Source organism: Argentina anserina, chromosome 5 (assembly GCF_933775445.1).
Source record: "Argentina anserina chromosome 5, drPotAnse1.1, whole genome shotgun sequence".
NCBI lineage: Eukaryota > Viridiplantae > Streptophyta > Magnoliopsida > Rosales > Rosaceae > Argentina > Argentina anserina.
This window is the reverse complement of record NC_065876.1, coordinates 21590816-21612378: the sequence shown is the minus strand read 5'-3', so window position 1 is coordinate 21612378 and position 21563 is coordinate 21590816. Positions and strand designations below refer to the sequence as shown.

Below are 21563 nucleotides of genomic sequence, written 5' to 3'. Positions count from 1 at the left end.
TGTAGTTCAGAGTTACTCATATTTACATATGCTATTTACATTGAGGATAAAATGATTCTATTCCTAGAAACAATGGGAAGAAGGCACGTTACATCATTTGCCAAGTTGTTCAAGATAAGTTAAGCAGAAGCTACAAACAAGCTCCTTAACAGTCTGCAACAATTGAAAGAAAACATAAGTTATCTAAATTCCGAGAAACAAATTACCGCATGCCTAGATATTTTGTTCTAACTAGTATAAGTTAGTCTCCGTAATCTTCTGGTATATTTTGTCCTAATGATGATATATAATCTCTTATAATCTCTTATTTAACGGGATACTCAGTGAATAGAGATGCTGATTCTCCCTATTTTGATATGTATTACATTATTTTGTAACATGTTATCAAGATGTAGTTCTAACCCTGAGTTCCTAGGTCTAGAACCCTAATTTTGGAAAAACAATCCTTCTGTCATGAAAACAATTCGACAAAAAAAGACGTAAAATTCCTTCTATCATGAGAAAATTTGATAGAAGAAGACGAGAAGAAAAATAAGATTTATGCCGTAAAAAAAATTGCAGAAATCGTAATTGGGCACCAAGAGTTTTGACCTGGGCACCCTATCCACATCTCTGATCTGTCTTGATCAAACTTCTCTTTTGGACGTCTACCTAGGCGCAACACCACGTAGCCCTGTGCTACAAAACTAAAAGTAGTGACCTTTTCTGGTCATATCTGCTAGAGTCTCGACATCGCCGCTTGCCCTGCCCAGTGCCGATGATGCCACCTCAGCCGAGCTCCGCCTTACAACCCATAACTCCACCCTCCACTTGGTTCTTGGGATTCGAACCCAGATCAGACGACACCAATGACCCTTATCGAACCTTGGGCCAAGCCTTCGTTGGTATTCCCCGCATGGAGGCACCATCCCTCTTGTAGTTTGATGAGACCGGAGAACCTGGTGCAGCTCGACCCAGATTTTCTTGGCCCCGTCGACCCGACTTGGTTGAGAGGTTTTATTACCCTCGGGTAATTTGTTTAAAACAGAGGCATGGTAATTCTGCCTCCAGGTTAAAAGTATTTTTACCCCACGGATAAAAATGTATTTATTTCAGTAAATTAGTTTTGATTTATTGATTTCTTATATGGTGAACCCATACTAATCATATACTTTCATTTTTGTGACATTAATGACACGCCGATATAAAATCGAATGGCGAAAGTTACTTCATGACTCATTCATGGAATCAAGTAAGAGCAACTTATATGCTGTTTATTTGGTAAAAAAATAAGTATGTTATTAATTAACGTTGATGCTTTCATGCAATTTTCAATTTTTCCGAATTTTGTCTTTCAACATCCATTTCCTTTTCAACCCGATTCTAGTATACATGGATATGATTCCCTTGGTACCGAGTTTTAGGAGCTGTTGTTACCATCTGTAGTCGTTGTGCGTAGCTATATGTTTGCAAAAAATGGCAAAAACATCGGTTTGCAACGGACATTATCTCTTATACCATTGGTTTGTGACGGAATTTGTCACTTATACCATTGTAACGGAATTTATCACGGTTTATTTAACTGTGTTACCATAATTTGGGACTTGACCTACTTCAGTACTTGGAAGTTGTATCGGATTTTGATACTAGTGAATCTTCCCTCTTGTTGACCGCAATTTGGCATAATCATGTTGGATGTGTTTATGCACCTAGTCCTATTTAATTTTTTTTGGTGCAATATCGTTTCATTGAAAGACAGAAACATTATGATCAAAATATACAAGAGTTAGATATGAGAAGTTTTTGAAACAAGACACTCATTATATAAAAAAAAACATGAGATCTTCTCACAATTACGGATCTGTAAAACAATTATACATTCCAGTTATTACAAGAAAATAATGAAGCATAAATATTTCGGTTAATACATATCCGTTTATTCCCAAGTTTCTATGACTAATGTTACTTAGTCGATGCATTTTAAAAAAAAATTGGTTCATGGTCATGATTTCAATCCAAATGTTGGCTATAAAATTCTCATGTAGTTCAAATAAACGAACATACGAGAGTGTTTCAATGCAATTATGGTTTCATTACCAAAAGAAATATGTTAATGCAATGTAACGCATTACATACTACATGACACCACCTATATAAGCCCATGGTTTTAATTATGGCATAAGTCAGGCTTACACGATCTTTGTATGGCGCAATGCACACTTATATGATCTTTGATGTTGTTATTATACATATGTTTTGCTTCTCCATAATCTTTGGCAGATTAGGTCATAATCTATTGATTTTGATCAAAACTTTGCAAACTGGAATTGTAAAACACCGAAGGACTCCGTGCCATGAACATTTTTTCTCGGCTTTATTTCGATTAGACAATGCTTATTGTAGCATATTAATGTCTCGTTGGCATGATGAAGCCTTAATTGATGTCTTGTTATAACATGTTTCCACCTTATTTTGGTGGTGATTTGTAGTGTTACACGCCATGTAATGTAATGTATATTCTACCGGTTCAAAATATGGTGATGTTTTTCAGAATGTTCGAATTGAACTGACACTCATACAAGATTATGAGAGTGGCAAACTATAATAGGTTTGCGAGTTACGGCATTGGCAATATCACTAAGATGTTCCGTCCACCGCCCGGTTTTACCCCTAATGGCATTAAAAATAGGCCGAGCTCTTGGCTCGCCCCTAGCCCATTGGCAACTCCCTTTGCATGCCCCCTGCAGCCCCCCATGTAGGCCCCTGCACAGCCCCCCACATGACCCCTACACGGCCTTCTCAGCCCCCTCGCACGGCCTCCTCACGAACTCCTAGCCTTTTTGGCTCTATTTTGTTTTAGGCCGACAACCCGTTTTGGGTATGCCTAGGCAACACTAATCCTTATATTTGTATCTATGGTGTATATGCATGATACTTACATGTCAAAATCACTCGTGAATGACATTTGAGGGTTTAAAACGTTAAGTAACGTTAAGTGACTATTTGAGACTATATCAGTGCACTTGCCGAGTATTATATTGTGATATTTATATGTCTTGACCTAAGACTACTTGTCTCTATATTTTTAATTTATGAATATGTTCAAGAGACATTGACTACATATCTAGAAGAACTTAAAACTATTAATGATTTTAATTTTGAATCCATTATGACTACGAAGAGAACAATGTCTTATGACGTTATGATTCAAGACACATATTTTTATGCATCAAGAGATCAATTGAAACTATGAAATGGTTTTTGTCTTAGTAGTTGTCTACGTTGATGAATCCACAACGATAATGTACATAAATATGGTGAGACGATAAGTTACTTGAAGACAATCCTTGTGCGAACATTATTTATCACCTACAAACTCATTGTGAAAGAGTTCTTATGTATCGTTTCTAATGATGTAGCGCATCTCATGAGTCGTAAAAAGTGTGAATTGTATTATTTCACGATACTATGATTCAAAATAATGAATCGATGACTCGTTTCGACTATTCTTTTGACCAAAGAAGTTTAATGGATCAATAAAATTCCTCCAAAGTAATGGAGATATAATCTATGTGTTACCAAGTGCATAAGCCCCCTCTATGATCCTTCATTGACTATGTTCAATCTCTAAGCCTATCCTTTAGCAAAATTTAGGAGTGACATACACCCTCCTACGCTAAAGAGAATGTGACATAAGATGGAAGCCGTAATTGGCTTATCATGATTCAATATGAGGATAAAATATATTATGGTGATACATATATTATGGTTAAACTCAAATCCTAACACTTAAATGTTATGGAGCACCCAAAATAATGACAAAAGTTTTAAAAAATAACCTAAAATTTCAGGATATATAGATTGCAGACTTGTCATTGTGAGGACCGGTTCACCTTCCTTTAGGTGGGCTATTGAGGTGCTACCTACGGCCACTAATTCTTAACATCCAAGGCTACTCACTCAAAAAATGTGAGTCCATTTGGAGACCTGGAACATGGTGAACCGCTCGACACAAATGGTCACGAACCTCCGGCGAGTATTTCGGCCTGTTCGGTACTTTTCTGACCGGTTCCGACAGTGAGACCGGTGGTATTGGATTCCTAACACCCATGTTTACTTGATCCTAAAATTGTGTAGTATTCGAGATTCAGAAAGTTAGTGAATCATTTTAGGAAGTGTAAAATAGAGGTTCGGTATTAGTTGTTGATGTGTCTAGGCTTCCTACGAACCAGAATTCAAACCATAAACTACGGCTTATAGTGTGTCTTGTTTTACATTATCCATCGATATCTCCATCATTGACGTTACGGTTGTAACGATTCGCATGTTAGTGTTTTAAGTCTAACAATATGCATGTTTGTTAAAGGGTTATGTTAACGGTTTATCATCCACATATTTTATATGCTAGATTGCGTCTCCACAAGCGCATAATGATGGGTCATTTGATGTTGAATTTTGTCTTTAAATAAGACATGAACTTCCACCTATGTCTGCTTATATAAAGACCTTAATGCGATTAGTCACTTTTGATGAGCCAGCTTCTCGTCCTTTGGGGGAGAGAAGAACAAGTTTGTTCAAGTTTAACGACTTAGTTTTGTCGTGGTTTGTCCCACTGTACCTTATCATATTCCTAATAGTACTACAAATGGAAGTGACGAGATTAGATATATGTTGCAACTATGCCTGTAAGGATTGATGTTCGACAAATGGACATGTAGTCACTAGTTTTTGGTGACGTAGTGACTCCACATATGTAGTAGTTGGTGTCACTAGTCCATGGCTCTTACGAAAGTGTAGAGAGACCACTTGGTTCGATAATGCTTGTTGATTGTGAGTTTTAGCACAACTTTATCTATGATCAATGATACTCACTCATTTATTTTCTTGGATGATGGTTATCATTGCGGAACGCCTCACTGTCAATACCAATCCAAATGAGAGATCTCAAAAATGATGATGTTGAATGAGTTTGATGTTGAACCATACATACTTTGTTGAAGCAAAATTCCAACAATGTAGATTGGCCTACATGGAAAGTGCTATCCGGCAGGAATTGATGGTGATGATCGACCCACGTCGCCGCCACAGCCTCTTGGAAAGCCGTATGAAATAGTTTTAACAAAGAGATAGGTCATTGGTCAGGTAACGCCAACACCACACATGTGAGAAATAAAAGAGTTTAGACTCACCTTAAGGTGCAAACTCTCTGACAAAACGCCCTAGAATCAAATATGAGACAGTTTGTCCTCATAATACCTTGTCAGTTAGGTGTTTTCCAAAACAACTGAATTTGCAGCTTATGGTCACATATCATCTCAGTTGGTACTAAGTTAAGAGAAGTAGATAGATATATTGGTTTTAACCTAATTCAAATGCCACCAAACCACAGAGTGCGTTAACTTGATGAAGGTAGGGATATTAAAATGAAGTGTGATTGACTCTTGATGAACTAAGAGCCAAATGCTGCAATTCTGAATCTCCTTGCTTAAAACTCATGGTTCATCACCTTGACCATCCAATCAAGTTTATTAGACTGGATGATGCATGAGAATTCACTTCGAAGACTTTTTATTGCATGGCGGGATAGATGTTGAACATTCAGTAACCCCATGTTCATTCTGCAGAATGGATGAGTATAAGTGACAATTAAACGGTTATAGCTTATAATGAGGGCCCTCGTTACGCATAACTAATTTACCCATAACTGTCTAGGGATATGCAATATTGCATGGAACTGTAGTTAGAATGAAATGATCTTTAGAATACTAGGTTTCGAAAGTGATGACCGTTTTTATGATGTTATTCATCAGTTGGCTAAAGGAAGTAAGGACATTAAACTAATGCCTACAAGTATTCCATGAATAATTTGAAGTCAGGAGAAGACGTGTTTCCGCCGTTTAAGCGATGATAAGTCTTAGGAGATGAAACTCTCCATTTAAGTACGATATGTGTATGCATGTACTTGTTGTAATATACTTGACTCATCATCTCATTCAATTTAAACTCATAAGACTAAGATGATGGCTCAGTGCGCCCACACATATGTTAATGCTTTATCAGAACACATTATGACATCAAACCTTATATCCCAACACAAAGACACTTTAATGAAGTGATGTCAGAATCTGCGCAGATTCGTAGGTTAATTTCCAAGGGACCTATAGGGCAACTCACTTGTTGGAAAACGATGAATTTGGTACCATTGGAAAGTTCTATATGTCTACTTTCTAGGGACACCAACCATTTAACCATATATATTATACTGAGTTATAACTGTTTTAGTAACATAGGACAGATGTATCCGGAACCTGAAGCTGAGTTAACTTTGACAAAGCTTTGTGATCAACTCAGAATGAACTAGATTGTGAACTACATATCACTGGAATGCTATAGGTGTCTACTTTCCAAAACGTTTTACAGTTCATCCACCCATATTGTACCGAATAAGTTATGATTATTTAAGTCAGTGAAGGTTATACCATGTTTGAATCTGTTTTTCATTGCAAATTCTTGTTTTGAGTTGTCATGCAATTTTTTTTCTTTTGATCCATGTACGGATAAGTGTACATATTTGATGTAAGAATGTTTAGGAAGATTTGATATTCAAATCATTGACCCAATGCTACTTTTGAAGAATGTGAAGAGCTCTCATATACGCTATCTATCTAAACTCCGAGATTGAGTTACCGATAAAGGGGAGTTGTTTTGCAGACTTTAAGGGGAGTCTCTACCACATGTTATCTTCAATTGTAGTTGGTGCGTTGAATGAAATGATCTTTAGAATACTAGGTGTCGAAAGTGATGACCGTTTTTTATGATGTTATTCATCAGTTGGCTAAAGGAAGTAAGGACATTAAACTAATGCCTACAAGTATTCCATGAATAATTTGAAGTCAAGAGAAGACGTGTTTCCGCCGTTTAAGCGATGATAAGTCTTAGGAGATGAAACTCTCCATTTAAGTACGATATGTGTATGCATGTACTTGTTGTAATATACTTGACTCATCATCTCATTCAATTTAAACTCATAAGACTAAGATGATGGCTCAGTGCGCCCACACATATGTTAATGCTTTATCAGAACACATTATGACATCAAACCTTATATCCCAACACAAAGACACTTTAATGAAGTGATGTCAGAATCTGCGCAGATTCGTAGGTTAATTTCCAAGGGACCTATAGGGCAACTCACTTGTTGGAAAACGATGAATTTGGTACCATTGGAAAGTTCTATATGTCTACTTTCTAGGGACACCAACCATTTAACCATATATATTATACTGAGTTATAACTGTTTTAGTAACATAGGACAGATGTATCCGGAACCTGAAGCTGAGTTAACTTTGACAAAGCTTTGTGATCAACTCAGAATGAACTAGATTGTGAACTACATATCACTGGAATGCTATAGGTGTCTACTTTCCAAAACGTTTTACAGTTCATCCACCCATATTGTACCGAATAAGTTATGATTATTTAAGTCAGTGAAGGTTATACCATGTTTGAATCTGTTTTTCATTGCAAATTCTTGTTTTGAGTTGTCATGCAATTTTTTTTCTTTTGATCCATGTACGGATAAGTGTACATATTTGATTTAAGAATGTTTGGAAGATTTGATATTAAAATCATTGACCCAATGCTACTTTTGAAGAATGTGAAGAGCTCTCGTATACGCTATCTATCTAAACTCCGAGATTGAGTTACCGATAAAAGGGAGTTGTTTTGCAGACTTTAAGGGGAGTCTCTACCACATGTTATCTTCAATTGTAGTTGGTGCGTTGTACTTTTTTCCCCTTCGACCGAGCTTTTTATTTTACCCAAGAATTATTTTTTACATGACAAAGTTATTACCAAGGCAACTGCCACATCCCAAAAAGGAATGCAAACAATATATTTTAATTAAAATGAGATTAGCAAGTGAAACAAAACGAAGAAGCTCTTTTTGTACACTCACTACGATGAAATAAACATATGAACAAATATTTTTTACAATGACAAGAGGAACAATTTCGCCCACGAAATTCCAAGGGTTAGGTATATGGTCAACTTGGTCAACCTTTTTAGGGTCTCGTCAAACCGTAATGTCTCGAGTAGCTTGTACTCATATGTCTTTGATAAGCCATATGCCAACGTCATAACTGAAGAATTGCTATAGGCAGACATGCCTATCACTTATTGATCAATGGTACTTCCACCATTACGTCTTTGTAAAGTCCAGAAGTTGTGATATCAATTCTGACGAAAATTCGCAAACTAAGATCGTCTTGCCAATGTACTAGACTTAGCTCCAAGTTTAGTCGTTGACTCCAATAACCGAAAGGTAATGAAGTGGTGACCGTGTTGCTAATGAATAGGATGATTGTCGGATGTGGAAACAAGTCTAATTCCGACTATTAGTAGTCCATCGAAAAAAATGGATTTTAAAAGTCTGTAAGTAGTGATAACTACTTTATCCTTTCCTTATCGGTTATCGCAACAAGAAAAGAATTTGTAGGAGGACTTCTTGTGGTTCAAAAATTAATATAAAGTTAATTTGAGAATTCAAATAATTCTAGGTGTCACGATAATCGATATTATGCCGCAAGTAAGTTGCTAGCATAAGAAAAATGACAGAAAAATCTTCGTGACACATGAAGTTGAATCAAAAGCAAATGAGAATCCCAGGTTTGATAATAGATCGATTAGCGTGAAAGACACGTATCGAAGATCAACAACTACTTGAGTTCCGCGAGTAAACATGAAGTTTTACGGATTTATCAAAAGAATGAAAATATTGAAAACTTAAAGGCGTATCTCGAGAAATGTTTTATGCCAACGAAAACTTGTGAAAGACAAAGTTTCTGTTAACAAGCAGAATTGATGTTCATATATTGAGAACAAGGAAATAATGTTCTTTGAACAATTTGAGGGTTAAAAATGATAACAACTTGAAACGAATAGGCTTTAATGATAAGATAGGAAATGATTTCACAAAGTTTCATTTCTGTCTTCCGAATGAAGACAAAGTTTGAAATAAATGATATTCTCGAATACAACTCTCAAAGGGTGAGAGTAAACCACAAGGTAAAATAAAAGCTTAAACAAATCATATAATTTAGGCATAAATGCCGATTTGCATTCTAAATTTGGCTGAAATTGTCAATTTGCACTCTGAACTTGCATTTGAGTCAATTTACCTCCTAAACTTGGTAAAAATTGCCGATTTGCACCCCATCCGTTAAATTTAACTGTTTCTATCCAATTTTGCGTCACATATCATGCACATAAGGGGTAATGTTGTCATTTTATATTTATATTTTTCTTAAAAACAAATAAAACTATTCTTTAAAATGAGGATTATTTTGTTAATCAAATTATTTATTTACATCTTTTTTCTACCTACTTAACCATACTTTGAATTATATATTCAATATACCCACTCATTCAAATATAGTGTGTTGTGTATAAATATATTTTTATATGTACACATTGTTGGAGGATGAACAAAACGAGAATAATAACGACGTAATAGAACATAACGTAACCGTTTATTGATTGATAATGAGGCCAATATATAGGCATTACATAACCACAATCCCGTAGGATTCGGAGTCCTAATCTATTACAAAGATGTGAATATATCTCTAATAAAAAACCTAATAAGGCTAAGACACACACAATGGTAGAATAATAATTCTCTCGAAACACACATTTATTTTTAATTTTCAATGTATTTATTTATATTTTTTCTAATATCTTTTAACATACAATATCACATAAAATAATAAATATATAAATCAATAACATGTTTCGCAAAAATAAACATTATAGCAAGTGTTCCTCTTAAGTACTTTTATTAATTTCAATATGAGTAAATAGAAAATGACAACATTACCCCTTATGTGCATGACATGTGACGCAAAATTGGATAGAAACAGTTAAATTTAACGGATGGGGTGCAAATCGGCAATTTTTACCAAGTTTAGGAGGTAAATTGACTCAAATGCAAGTTCGAGGTGCAAATTGACAATTTCAGCTAAATTTAGGGTGTAAATTGGCATTTATGCCTATAATTTACTAAGCCAATAGGTCTAGATGTTGAGACTAGTATTCACTAGGGGTGGGCATAAAAAACGGAAATCCCGATCCCGTCCCGAAATTCATAGGGACGGGACGGAGGTCTAAAAACGTCCGTCCCGTCCCGATCCCGTCCCGTTTCATAATAGTGGGACGGGACGTGGGACGAATAATTTATATCCCGCTTCGTCCCGTCCCGTCCCACCTTTAATAAAAACTTAAAAATTCTTATATATTTGTATCAAAATGAAACTAATTTATGTTCTTAATAACTCCAAAATTATATCAACTCAAATAGTAATGGTAAATTATAATATTTTGAACATAATATGCATTTTTTTGTTAAAATTTCATTATTAAATGTTACTTTGTTAATAAAAAAGTAAAAATATAGGTTTTTATTTAATTTTATATGAAGGTGGGATTTGTCCCGTCCCGTCCCGATCCCGTCCCGATCCCGTCCCGATCCCGTCCCGTCCCAACCGGGATTGATACCGAGTGGGATGCATTCTTAAAAACCCTCGTCCCGTCCCGATCCCGTCCCGCTTCAAAAGAGTGGGACGGGACGTGGGATGAGCTTCGTCCCGTCCCATCCCGTCCCGTGCCCACCCCTAGTATTCACACTTTGGAGTTGCAAACTCCTTTTGTATATGAATAAAGAAGATTACTTTCCCTGATCCAAGGAAAAATTCCAGGGACATTGAAGTTTCAATTTCATCTCCAGCTTGTTGTCGTAAAAGTGCAAGAGTAGCTTTGTCCAATAATCTACACTTGGTTGAACTGCGACTTGTAATTTCCAAATCCAGCTATGCTTTTGTTGATCCTTCTGGACGTCTTGTAAGCATCACGTAGGTGTAGTCTACCATGAATCTTAATGCTCGAACAAGTAAAGAGTAGTAGAGTGACATCATCACGCAAATCGAGGTATTCCGAGGATTTTCTCGCACATAGCTCAGTAAAAGTAGCGAGGCAGAACTTAAAAATCTCGAACCAATGCTCGCTGTCACGTCTTTGGGATGCTCATAAATGGTCCATCCCATCATTCACCATTCTGCAGCATGGAAACATGTAGGTAATTGATACCCTTTTTCGTAGGCATGTACTCCGCATAAGTAGTCAATTCTTGGAGTTGTAAACTCTGAGATGCTCCTCATGTTGTGTGGAACTAAATTTCTTCCAGATGCTGAGGTAAAACGTCACTTGACTCTGGAGGTTTTGAGATCGTCATCTGTAGCGATAGCAGAGTCCAGAGGTAGATGACCAATGAAGTCTATGTGAAGATTTCCTTTTTGCCCTTTTCTGTACCAAGGTCTTTAGGTACAATCCAAATACCGCATTCTTAAATTTTACGAACATCATTCACTGAAGGCAGGAATTACGGATATTGATCACCACAACTAAAGCTGGAGATCACACTGGAGATGATTACTGATGAAAGATGATAGAGCAGTAGACTGAACCTTCATGCTTGATGTGTCTGGACTGAAATGTCAATGATGGAAGCAATGGAAGCAATGATTGATCTGCTGCAATCTTCATAAGTGTTGTAAGCTTTCCATCGTAAAATTTGTTTGTCCCCAATATTTCAAATGAAAGTGAATCTCAATCTTTCGACTTTAAGTCGAATGGAAAAGTTTCTCAAAGACAGGATTTTTGGGGGATATAGCTTTGGCCGTTAAACTTTGGAAAGATAAAATACCATGGCCTACATGATTTTAGGCATGATACGTAGTGAAATAAATAGAGAAATGATCGAAAAGTGCTGGCGGAATCTCGAAAACAAATCCAGCACAAGTACAACATTATTCTTTCCCTTTTTGAATAAATTTGGAGATTAAAAATATTTCTAAATCTACCCTCAATTCAAATACATATGGAGCTAGGTTTGTACACAAGCACGGCTAAAGTGCGTGAGCTTTTGGATAAAGCCGATTTTTAAAAGGAATATCACAACTACGAAAATGCACACGCCAAAATAATAAAAGGGAACTAAGGCTTGGTATATTTTAACACGTTTACCCTTTGCGGCAACAATAATTTTTAACAAACAAACTTAAATAAGTCAAAAATGCATGATGAATTTTAAAATAAGTCATGCAACATGGAGTTCAAATGCGACATGAGGAAGAAATAAAACGATGATTCATGTTCAGAGGACATAGAACACACAATGGAGTTAAGAATGAACAAGATTACATTTTTGGGTTGTCGTAAGTGAGAAACAAGATTACTGAACCATACTAGAATTTTATTCTCACCAAAAACAAGGATTTCGCGGAAAATTGGTTTAAAGGTTGTATGAGGCGCACTAGATCACGACATGGTTTGGATAACGTGACTCAGGCATGACCTACATATACTAGGCTAATCGGCTCGATTTAAGGCTGAACTAGAAAGGTTAGAGATGTCACTTCCGCAAGTTAAGTGCTATCCTAAAGTGGTTTCCTAATTGAGATAGGAAACAAAGTAAATAAAGAATTTACTTAGGAGGAAAGAGAACACGCAGAAGTTACTAAGTAGAAAGGAACTAACTTCAAAATAAGAAACGAAAACATGACACAAGCTAACGAAGAAACTCTTTTTGGTATCCGAGGTTTTAAAACATTTGGAAAACAAAGGACCGAGGAAAGATTCTGCTCTGATACCAAGTTTATATTGTCACATCCTGGAAAGGAATGCAAACAGCATATTTGAATTAAAATGAGATTAGTAAGCTAAACAAAACGAAGAAGTTTGTTTTGTACACTCACTAAGATGAAGTAACCTATGAACAAATTTTTTTTACAATGACAAGAGGAACAAACAACGTAAAGTATTTCCGCGAATTCTACAAATCACAGCGTTTACAAACAAAGAGACGAAAGATAGTGAAATGTCACCGGCCCAAGTTCTGACTAAACAACAACAACCCAAAAGTAGAAATAAAATAAATGGGCTCGAATTTGGGCAAATTGAAAGAAGAGAAATATGCTTTCTCTTAATCCTGGCAGTGAAAAATCCAAATCAAATAATAGGAATTCAGCCAAGGGTTATGATTGTGATGTTAATCTGACGACCAAAGTGAAGTCGTGTAAAAACAAAGTTAAGTAAAACATTTTGAAACACAGGAAAACAATTTGAAAATCAGAAAAAAATATTTTAAAACGTCAAAAATGTTGATGACGACGTATAGTATAATATCGACGTATTAAATTACGTTATTTGATAAATGTCGATTAGTTAGTCATAATGTGTCAGTTAATCAAGATTAAAAATCTCGGGTATTACATCAACAGAGGTGCACCATGACACATTAGGATCACGATACAAGGAGGAGTGTTGTATGAGAATTACTCTTCGTAATCTTCCGATGTATCTTGTCATAATTAGTATAGGTTAGTCTAGATAAGGAAATATATAAATCTCTTATTCAACGGAATACTCAATGTAATGCATACATATAAGACCTCTTTATCAATGAATAGACATGTTGTTTCTCCATATTTTGATGCGTATTACATTCTTCTGCAACAAAATACTACTTCTAAGGAACATATCAACTCGTACATAGCTACACACATGCCTCGGATTTCTCTGATTTTGTTATGACCGTGTAGTAGCAAAGACAGTCAATTATCACAGTACCAGAATTATGATAAAGTTGTTATACTTAACTGCCATCTCAGATTGAGTTTACACTCATTAAAGGATGAGAAGCCCTCAACCCAAGTTGAATTATATAACCACATTTTTGATCGATACTAACCTGTTAGGCGACTAATCTCATTTAACGAGAGACGATTGATCAATAGGACACCATGCAGAATTGTAAGGCAATGGAAGGGATGAAGCCTGCGACGGTTATGGTGGTGGTTCAGACTCTATTTGCCGGAATGAATGTATTATACAAGTTAGCCGCTGTTGACGGAATAGATTTCAGAGTTCTTGTTGCCTACCGCATGATGTTTGCTGCTGTCTTCATGACTCCCTTTGCTCTCGTTTTCGAAATAAGGTAATTATTTTCTCTACCTGCCATACTCATTTCTCTGGGATTTGGTTAGAGATAATTAATTCAGAAATGATTCAAATTGACAATGTTGGTTTACTAGCTTAAAAGCTAACCTTCTGTTTATTCATATATATAGATCGAGATTTTAACATCATTATTTGCGTACGTACGGTTCTCACATACTTATCGATAGCTGTTCTTAATTTTAGGAAAAGCTGGACAAAACTTACAAGGACTGTACTATTGCAATCTTTTCTAACTGGGTTGTTTGGGTACAGAACTTGCCTTCATAAACCTTGTGTGTGCTTTTCAGTGACACCAACATATTTATAATTCAATTTTGGTTTATCAAAATTTCAATATATTATAACTAATGAATCTGGTGACTGTTATTGTAGGGGTACAGTAGCACAAAATTTTTATACTGAGAGCCTAGCCAAAACATCGGCAACTTATACAGTAGCCATATTTAACCTAGTCCCAGCTATTACTTTTATCCTTTCCACTCTTTTGAGGTAGGCACTCGTTTATGATTTGCATTATAATGGTTGGATATGATTATGCTGACATGTACATATTCCTAATTATTTGTTACACACACCACCCACATCCATATTAGAATGGAGAAATTGGCACTACGAACTAATGCCGGGAAAGCTAAAGTGGTGGGAACAATTTTGGGGATTGGAGGGGCTATGGTTTTCACCTTCTACAAAGGCTTTAATATTAACATATGGTCTACAAACAATAATCTCCTACGCCATTATGGGAACAAAGACGACGCCGCTCAAGCTCCATCACCAGGAAACAAAGACTCAGGAAGTCTTTTGCTAGGCTCATTCATGGCTTTGGCTAGTTGTACATCCTTTGCTATCTGGCTTATAATCCAGGTCTGTTTTGTTCACTCGTGCTCATTACATTGTTGCACTATTTCATTTAGGTTTCATATTTCAATTGAATCAAATCCTATGTACTCCTTTTGCGATCACTCATTTCGATCACTAGATTGTTCAATGGTTTTTTTTCTTATATAATTAGATCACAAATGTATTTATTCAATTTAACAGTGCAGGCAAAAATTAATCAAAGATATCCCTTCCTATATTCGAGCACAGCTCTGATGGCCCTAATGGGATCAATTCAATCGGTGGTATTTGCCCTTTGCATGGATAGGGATTGGAAGCAGTGGAAGTTGGGCTGGAACATTCGACTTCTTGCAATGTCTTATTCAGTAATATAAAATTTCTAGATTGTGTATTCTTTTTCTTGTTTGAATTTAGAAATTAGAAAGTTTATCTAACAAACAAAATTAGAGTTCATTGATAGCTTATTAGAGACTTTTTTCGCACTCATATTTGCTCAGGGTATTTTTAACTCTGGAATTGCTGTGACTCTAATGGCATGGTGCGTTAAGAAGGGAGGTCCTGTTTTTGTTGCAGCTTTTCAGCCTCTTTTGCTTGTGATGGTTGCAGTTGCTGGGTCTCTGCTTCTGGATGAGAAGTTGAATTTTGGAAGGTATGACTTACGCGCGCTAATGTAAGGTAGCAACATATTATCAGCTTCTTAAAATTTAATTGCAACCCCTTGGTGACTTATGATCACAACCTACAATCTCTAATTCAGGTGAAGTAATATATGTTAAAGACATTAGATTTCTTAGGTTATCAAAAAACAAAATCCAGAAAATATATACAAAGTGACGAAACCTCCATTAGAAAAGGATCGAAACAACTGGAAAATCTAGAAATGAAAAAGCAAAGGCATGAATAACAGTTCAACATTTGATTTATTAACACTATACATCCCAATTCACCACGACTTTCAAAATGCTTTGAGTAATCGTTAGTTCGTTACATTCACATATCGGTTTTCCCCAAAACCGGCCTCTTTAGAAAATTGGTTTTTTACTTTAGTTTTCACTTACTCGTATCGTCTTCATATTCAAATGTATGTTCATATATGCATATGAAAATGACAGTGTACTAGGTGGATTGCTGATTGTGAGTGGACTATACATGGTACTATGGGGTAAGAGTCAGGATATGAACAACCAGATAAGTCCAATAACGACGCCAGGAAGACTCCAAAGCCAAGAACAACACCAATCTCCTTCTATTGAGGTCATTACATCAACTTCCATGGAGGACGTGAACCACAACACTGAAACAAATGCGACAAATAATTGATAGATTTAATCGCTTTTCAGTTCTAGATGTATATGTGAAGTAGTCTTACACTCTGCAAGTAAATTAAAGGATAGGGATTAACACATGCAGCTTATGGTGGATGTTGCTTACTGTCAAAGTTCAGGATTTTTGCTTTATTGAGAAAAGAAGAAATGTGAAATTTTGAAATTTTATGATTGATCTTTTAATTGTTGTTGTTTTTGTGTATTGATAGAGACTCCAAATTGCATGTTTCATCAACTCTACGACATGGAACATGTCTCATAGACCAATCAAATAAGGATACATGTTGAATAATAGTATAATACTACAAAGATCATTAAAATTACTGGGCTAGTGGGTGTTTATAACGAGCCTGCAAGTGAAAAAAAAAAAGGACCTGATAAATTGAAAAGTTGAATTCAACTTGTAGGCATCACCAACCACTAAATTAGGGAGTTCCAAGCTATGGAACTACGATCTAATTATTTTGTATCAAGGACATACTCAGCTCATGTGGTAGGTACCCTTTATTCTAGCTTTTACACAATTACATGAGTGCTGAGAGTTGTGAAAATAAAGGAGCTGTAAACAATTATCAGAAGGTTCAAAGTACTTTTGGTTATCTAAGATCTAGCTTAGATGTTTGGTAATCATTTGGAGTAATTCAATCTTATTATCGGTATTCTTTATATCAGTGGCGGATCTAGTGTCTCAAAACTAAGTGAGCAGAAAAATATTAATGGAGAAGAGGCAAAAAATTTGCAAGTCAAAATACGATTCTTATATGCTATACATCAAGAATCCAAAAGAAATTTACTTGACACTTATAATAATACATAATTCAATTACAAATACAATATGCTCTACCGAAATTGCGCTCTACGATCTCCAATAGACTCAAAATGATCAATGACTTCATCTGAGTCAATAGTGTCAACATATTGTTTTTCAATATGGAGCATCATACAACCTGAAAGATATCCATCTTCCATCTTGTTTCTAAGCCTAGTCTTTATAATTTTCATCGCTGAAAATGCACGTTCAGTAGTTGCAGTGGAAAAAGGAAGTGTCAAGACTAAACGAATCAATCTATCAACCAAGGGAAAAAGTTGTGCTAAGTCTGTTTCAACTAATCGTCTACACAATTGTGCAAGGGAAGATAGTTTATGAAAATCTTTATCAAAAACTACTTGATACTTGTAATGTTCTAACTGTAATCTGAAAGCTATTACCTCAGATGTATCAAAGTCTTCAGGATAAAATTTCTCAGCAAGCTTGCAAATCTTTTCCATGTCGAACTTTTTGAACTGGTTTTTAGGATCCAACGCAGAGCTCCAAATAAGTAGCTCTATAGTTTCTTCGGTGAACCTGTCATTCAACTCCATCATCTGAACATGTATAATCATATTAAACATGTCAAAAAGATAATAATGTTCATTTGTAACAACATTATGTTGTTGACAACCACGACCAGTACCCATTGAATAAGCTGCATCCATATTAGGCATTTCAAGACCATGATTTTCACCAAATCGTAGACACTTTGGAAAAAACTGTTCCAACCATCATCTCTCAAAGCTTGAAGAAGTGCTTTTGTACTTGAAACCAAATTCATGACATTAACAATGTCTTGTGATTACTTCTGTAAGGCTTGAGAAAGTAAATCAGTAATTCTCATAACTTTGTTAGTGAGCAACAAATAAAATACAAAGTCAAATGCCCTCAATGCCTTAAGGTAACCTTTTGCATCACCTCTTACACTTCCTAGGAGATCTTTATCATTCATCATGCTTTGAAGAAGTTGAGTAATTTCTTCAAATACATGGACTAATGTACTAATGGAAGCAAAGTGAGATCCCCATCTAGTCATACCTGCTCTCTTCAAACTACGGATTTGGTTAAGCCCTCTTCCTGTTTCAAGATTTCCATCTGCTAAACTTTCTGCAATTTCTGCTTCTTGAATATCTTTTAACTGATTTGTACGCTTTGATGAAGAGCCAACAAACCCAACAATAGAACTTAGCATCTGAAAAAACAATTGCATATCATGTACATCTCTAGCACATGCATTCAAAGCTAACTGTAATCGATGAGCAAAACAATGAACATAATAGGCATATGGGCAATCTTCAAGGAATAATGTTTTCAATCTATGAAATTGACCACGCATATTGCTAGCCCCATCGTAACCTTGACCACAAATATTTTGCACTTGGAGATTGTTTCTTGAAAGCACAATACATATATGCTTTTTAAGATTAGCTAAAGTAGTGTCTTCAACTGTTACAATTTCAAGAAACCTTTCTTGAAGAAACCCATCTTCATTAACAAACCTTATAATAATGGCCATTTGCTCCTTATGAGATACATCAAGTGATTCATCAACTAAGATACAAAACTTGACATCTCCAATTTCTGCACGAATTCTACTTCGAATTTTGGTAGCAATTATATCTAGGATCTCTTTCTGAATTGATGGTGCAATGTACATGGCATGTTTGGGAGCATTATCAAGAACAACTTTTGCAATGTCTTCATTCAAAACTGCATAACACTTTATTAACTCAATGAAATGTCCTCTACTAGTAAAGTCAGCAGATTCATCGTGGCCTCTAAAAGGCAAGCCTTCCTTTCTAAGATACTTCACAGCTGCTATTGTTGTCTTTAAACGTAACCTATTCTGCCTTATAATTTCTGGTGGTAGTTTTTCAATCACTCTATCAATGTGTTGAGAAGTTCTCCTTAAGTTGCTCCAATTTTGAACATTATATTGATGAGCAGAATTTACCTGCCCCACATGTTGTACACAAATTTCTTTATTCCTAGCCAACATTTTACCCCAATTGCAACACCCTTCAACAGTGAATAAAGGATGTCTTGGTGGATTTTTCTTAAAAAGGAAGCAAGGAAAACATAACACTTTGTCTTTGGCTTCTGAATACTCCATCCAAGGAAATAGTGTGAACCATCTACATTGAAAACGACGATTATTACGTCCATCAAAGGTTTGTGGATAATTTTGTAACTTGGGTTGACAAGGTCCCATAAGGATATACTGCCTTCGGATATGATCTTGATGATTCACTGGTAATGAATAAATCATTTCACGTAATCCAGGATCAGCTTGGATAGGGGATTCTATTGGAACATTAGTTACAGTTGGAGGCACATTAGTATCATGTTCTGATGGAGTTTCAACTTCATTAATTGGTAAGGAAGAATGACAATCAGAACAAGACATTGGAGTCTCTGATGCAACTGATGTTGAAGTTTGATTATCAACATCTTTTTTATAGAAAGCAAACATATTCTTGAATCGTTTGGGTTTGGGATGATCAGACATCCTATTGAATCAAAAGTTACAAACATTTTAATATATAAAAGTAACAGATTATAGAGAAATACTGGATAAAACAATAGACAATCAAACAAAACAATAGATTATGTAAAGTATAACCTATAGATTGTATAAAACACACTAATCCCAATTTAGAATTCCATATTAATTATTAAGCAACATCACAGAACATATAAAATACAATTAGAATTTGAGAATTTAATTATTTAGATTATATAAAACACAACTCTTCATTAAACAAGTAATACAACTCAACACCCCAAATCCCCAATCCCTACAAATTCTCAAACAATTCCAAACCCTAATTTTGAACTTTAGGAATTTAATAAAGTGAGAACAAAATACTAAGAAAAGAGTCAAGAGATACATACCTGAAGATGGTGAAGTGCAGACGATCGGTCCGATTGAGAGGCTGTAATTGAGATTGAAAAGATTATGAAAATAGAGATTTTTCTGGGAAAAGAGATTGAGAGGCAGAACAGTTGAACAATGAGATTCGTTCTCCTTTTCAGATATGTATATAGGCTAAAAACTAATAGGTGGACTACTAGTAATTTACAATTTTACCCCAGCAGAATTTTTTTTTGAACGTGTCCCATTTTTTTCTTCCCAGCAGAAGCTGGGCTTGCCAACTGCTAGGTCCGCCTCTGCTTTTATATATATGTGTGTGTGTGTTTGTTGAGTATTATAAATTCTTGATCTAAAAGACTAAAAAAAAACGTTCCAAAAACCTCATATGAAATAAAGAAACAAAAGCGCTCACTTGTAATTAACTAGTTAAGCTGTCCTGTAACTCTCAGGAAAATACAGTAGAATGAGTGGAGATTTTCTTTTTACTCCTCCTCGCTTTAACCAAGGTGGCCTTACTATAACATTGTTTATATAAAACTTAATGAGATAAATTCAAAACGGAGATAAAAGGAAGAACCACCATGTAATGGAACAAAGTTTACAAGCCGCAAGCAACCCGATCAAACCAACAACACTAAGCAATCCGAAAAAATATAACTCGTCATGCATGATCGAATCTCAAACAAATGAATTAACCGCCGGCCGCCACCTGATGGTGTTAGTATGAGTCAATATACACTAACCGGATCTCACCAACCAAATCTCTAACAGTAGTAATTGACAAACAATCTTTGGTTTCATACCTGATAATTTGTAGTCTAGATTCCTATAAATACCTTGTAATTATTCATATCAATCAATAAGAATTCATACCTTTCTTCTTGGTATCAGAGCCTCCGTGCTCTATTTTTATGGGCATTTTTCCCGTTTTTTCCGCCCGGTTCCTCCCTCGTGCTCACCGCTGGCTCCTCCCCTCCGGGGCTCCCTCACCGTTGTTCCCCGGCGCTCCCCGTCGTCGCCGACACAGCGCTCATGTTGATTTCCCTCGACCCGACGCCGTCCGCTGCGCCCTCGAGCTGATGTCGTTCTCTCGTCGCCGCTGTCCTTGTCTCCGCGCCCCCCGCCCTGACATCGCTCGCCGCTCCTCAGTCGCCGCTCTTCGCCGGACGTCGCCGCTCTTCGCCGGACGTCGCTCCTCTCCTCTCCAATCACCAGAAATTGTATCCAAATCGGCCCCTAAATCAACCCTAAATCGACCTTTCCCGACCCGGTTTCTATTCACGCCCGGCCCAGAAACGGTGCGGCCCGACCCGGTCCACTTGATCCGACCCGGATTCAACCCGACCCGGCCCATAATTAAAAACTCTTTATTGTCAGTGTAGGTGCACCAACAGTGAACGTGCACCCAAGACAGGTTCTTATCAGTTTTTTGGTGTTTCCGCTGTATAATTCTTGATTCTGTTTATTCCATTTCTGATCGGTTCGATTACTCGAGATCAATATTAACCCTGTAAGCATCGTTAGTAGTATAAAGCAAGAGGGTATCGTTCACAAACCGGGGATCCAACCAGGGTAAGAATCACAAATATTTAATAACGAATTCATAAGAGTTTGAGGATTTTGGGATATAGGATTGTATCAAGAACATAAAAATAAATCC

The 21563-nt window shown here is 36.2% G+C and overlaps 2 protein-coding genes across 2 annotated transcripts; one reads left to right on the top strand and one right to left on the bottom strand.

Annotated features, from left to right (window-relative positions):
- The first annotated feature begins 13835 nt into the window (after window positions 1-13835).
- On the top strand, window positions 13836-16212 carry LOC126795330 (WAT1-related protein At1g25270-like). The gene is made up of 7 exons (XM_050522173.1): window positions 13836-14029; window positions 14236-14298; window positions 14425-14541; window positions 14646-14916; window positions 15099-15257; window positions 15390-15541; window positions 16005-16212. The coding sequence occupies exons 1-7, from the start codon at window positions 13836-13838 to the stop codon at window positions 16210-16212; spliced, it is 1164 nt and encodes a 387-aa protein (XP_050378130.1).
- Window positions 16213-17057: 845 nt separating this feature from the next.
- LOC126795730 (uncharacterized) lies at window positions 17058-19537 on the bottom strand. Its single transcript, XM_050522499.1, has 2 exons — window positions 17903-19537; window positions 17058-17582 (listed from the first exon to the last, which is right to left on the bottom strand). Exons 1-2 carry the CDS (start codon window positions 19535-19537, stop codon window positions 17058-17060), a joined length of 2160 nt encoding a protein of 719 aa, XP_050378456.1.
- Between the last annotated feature and the right edge of the window lie 2026 nt (window positions 19538-21563).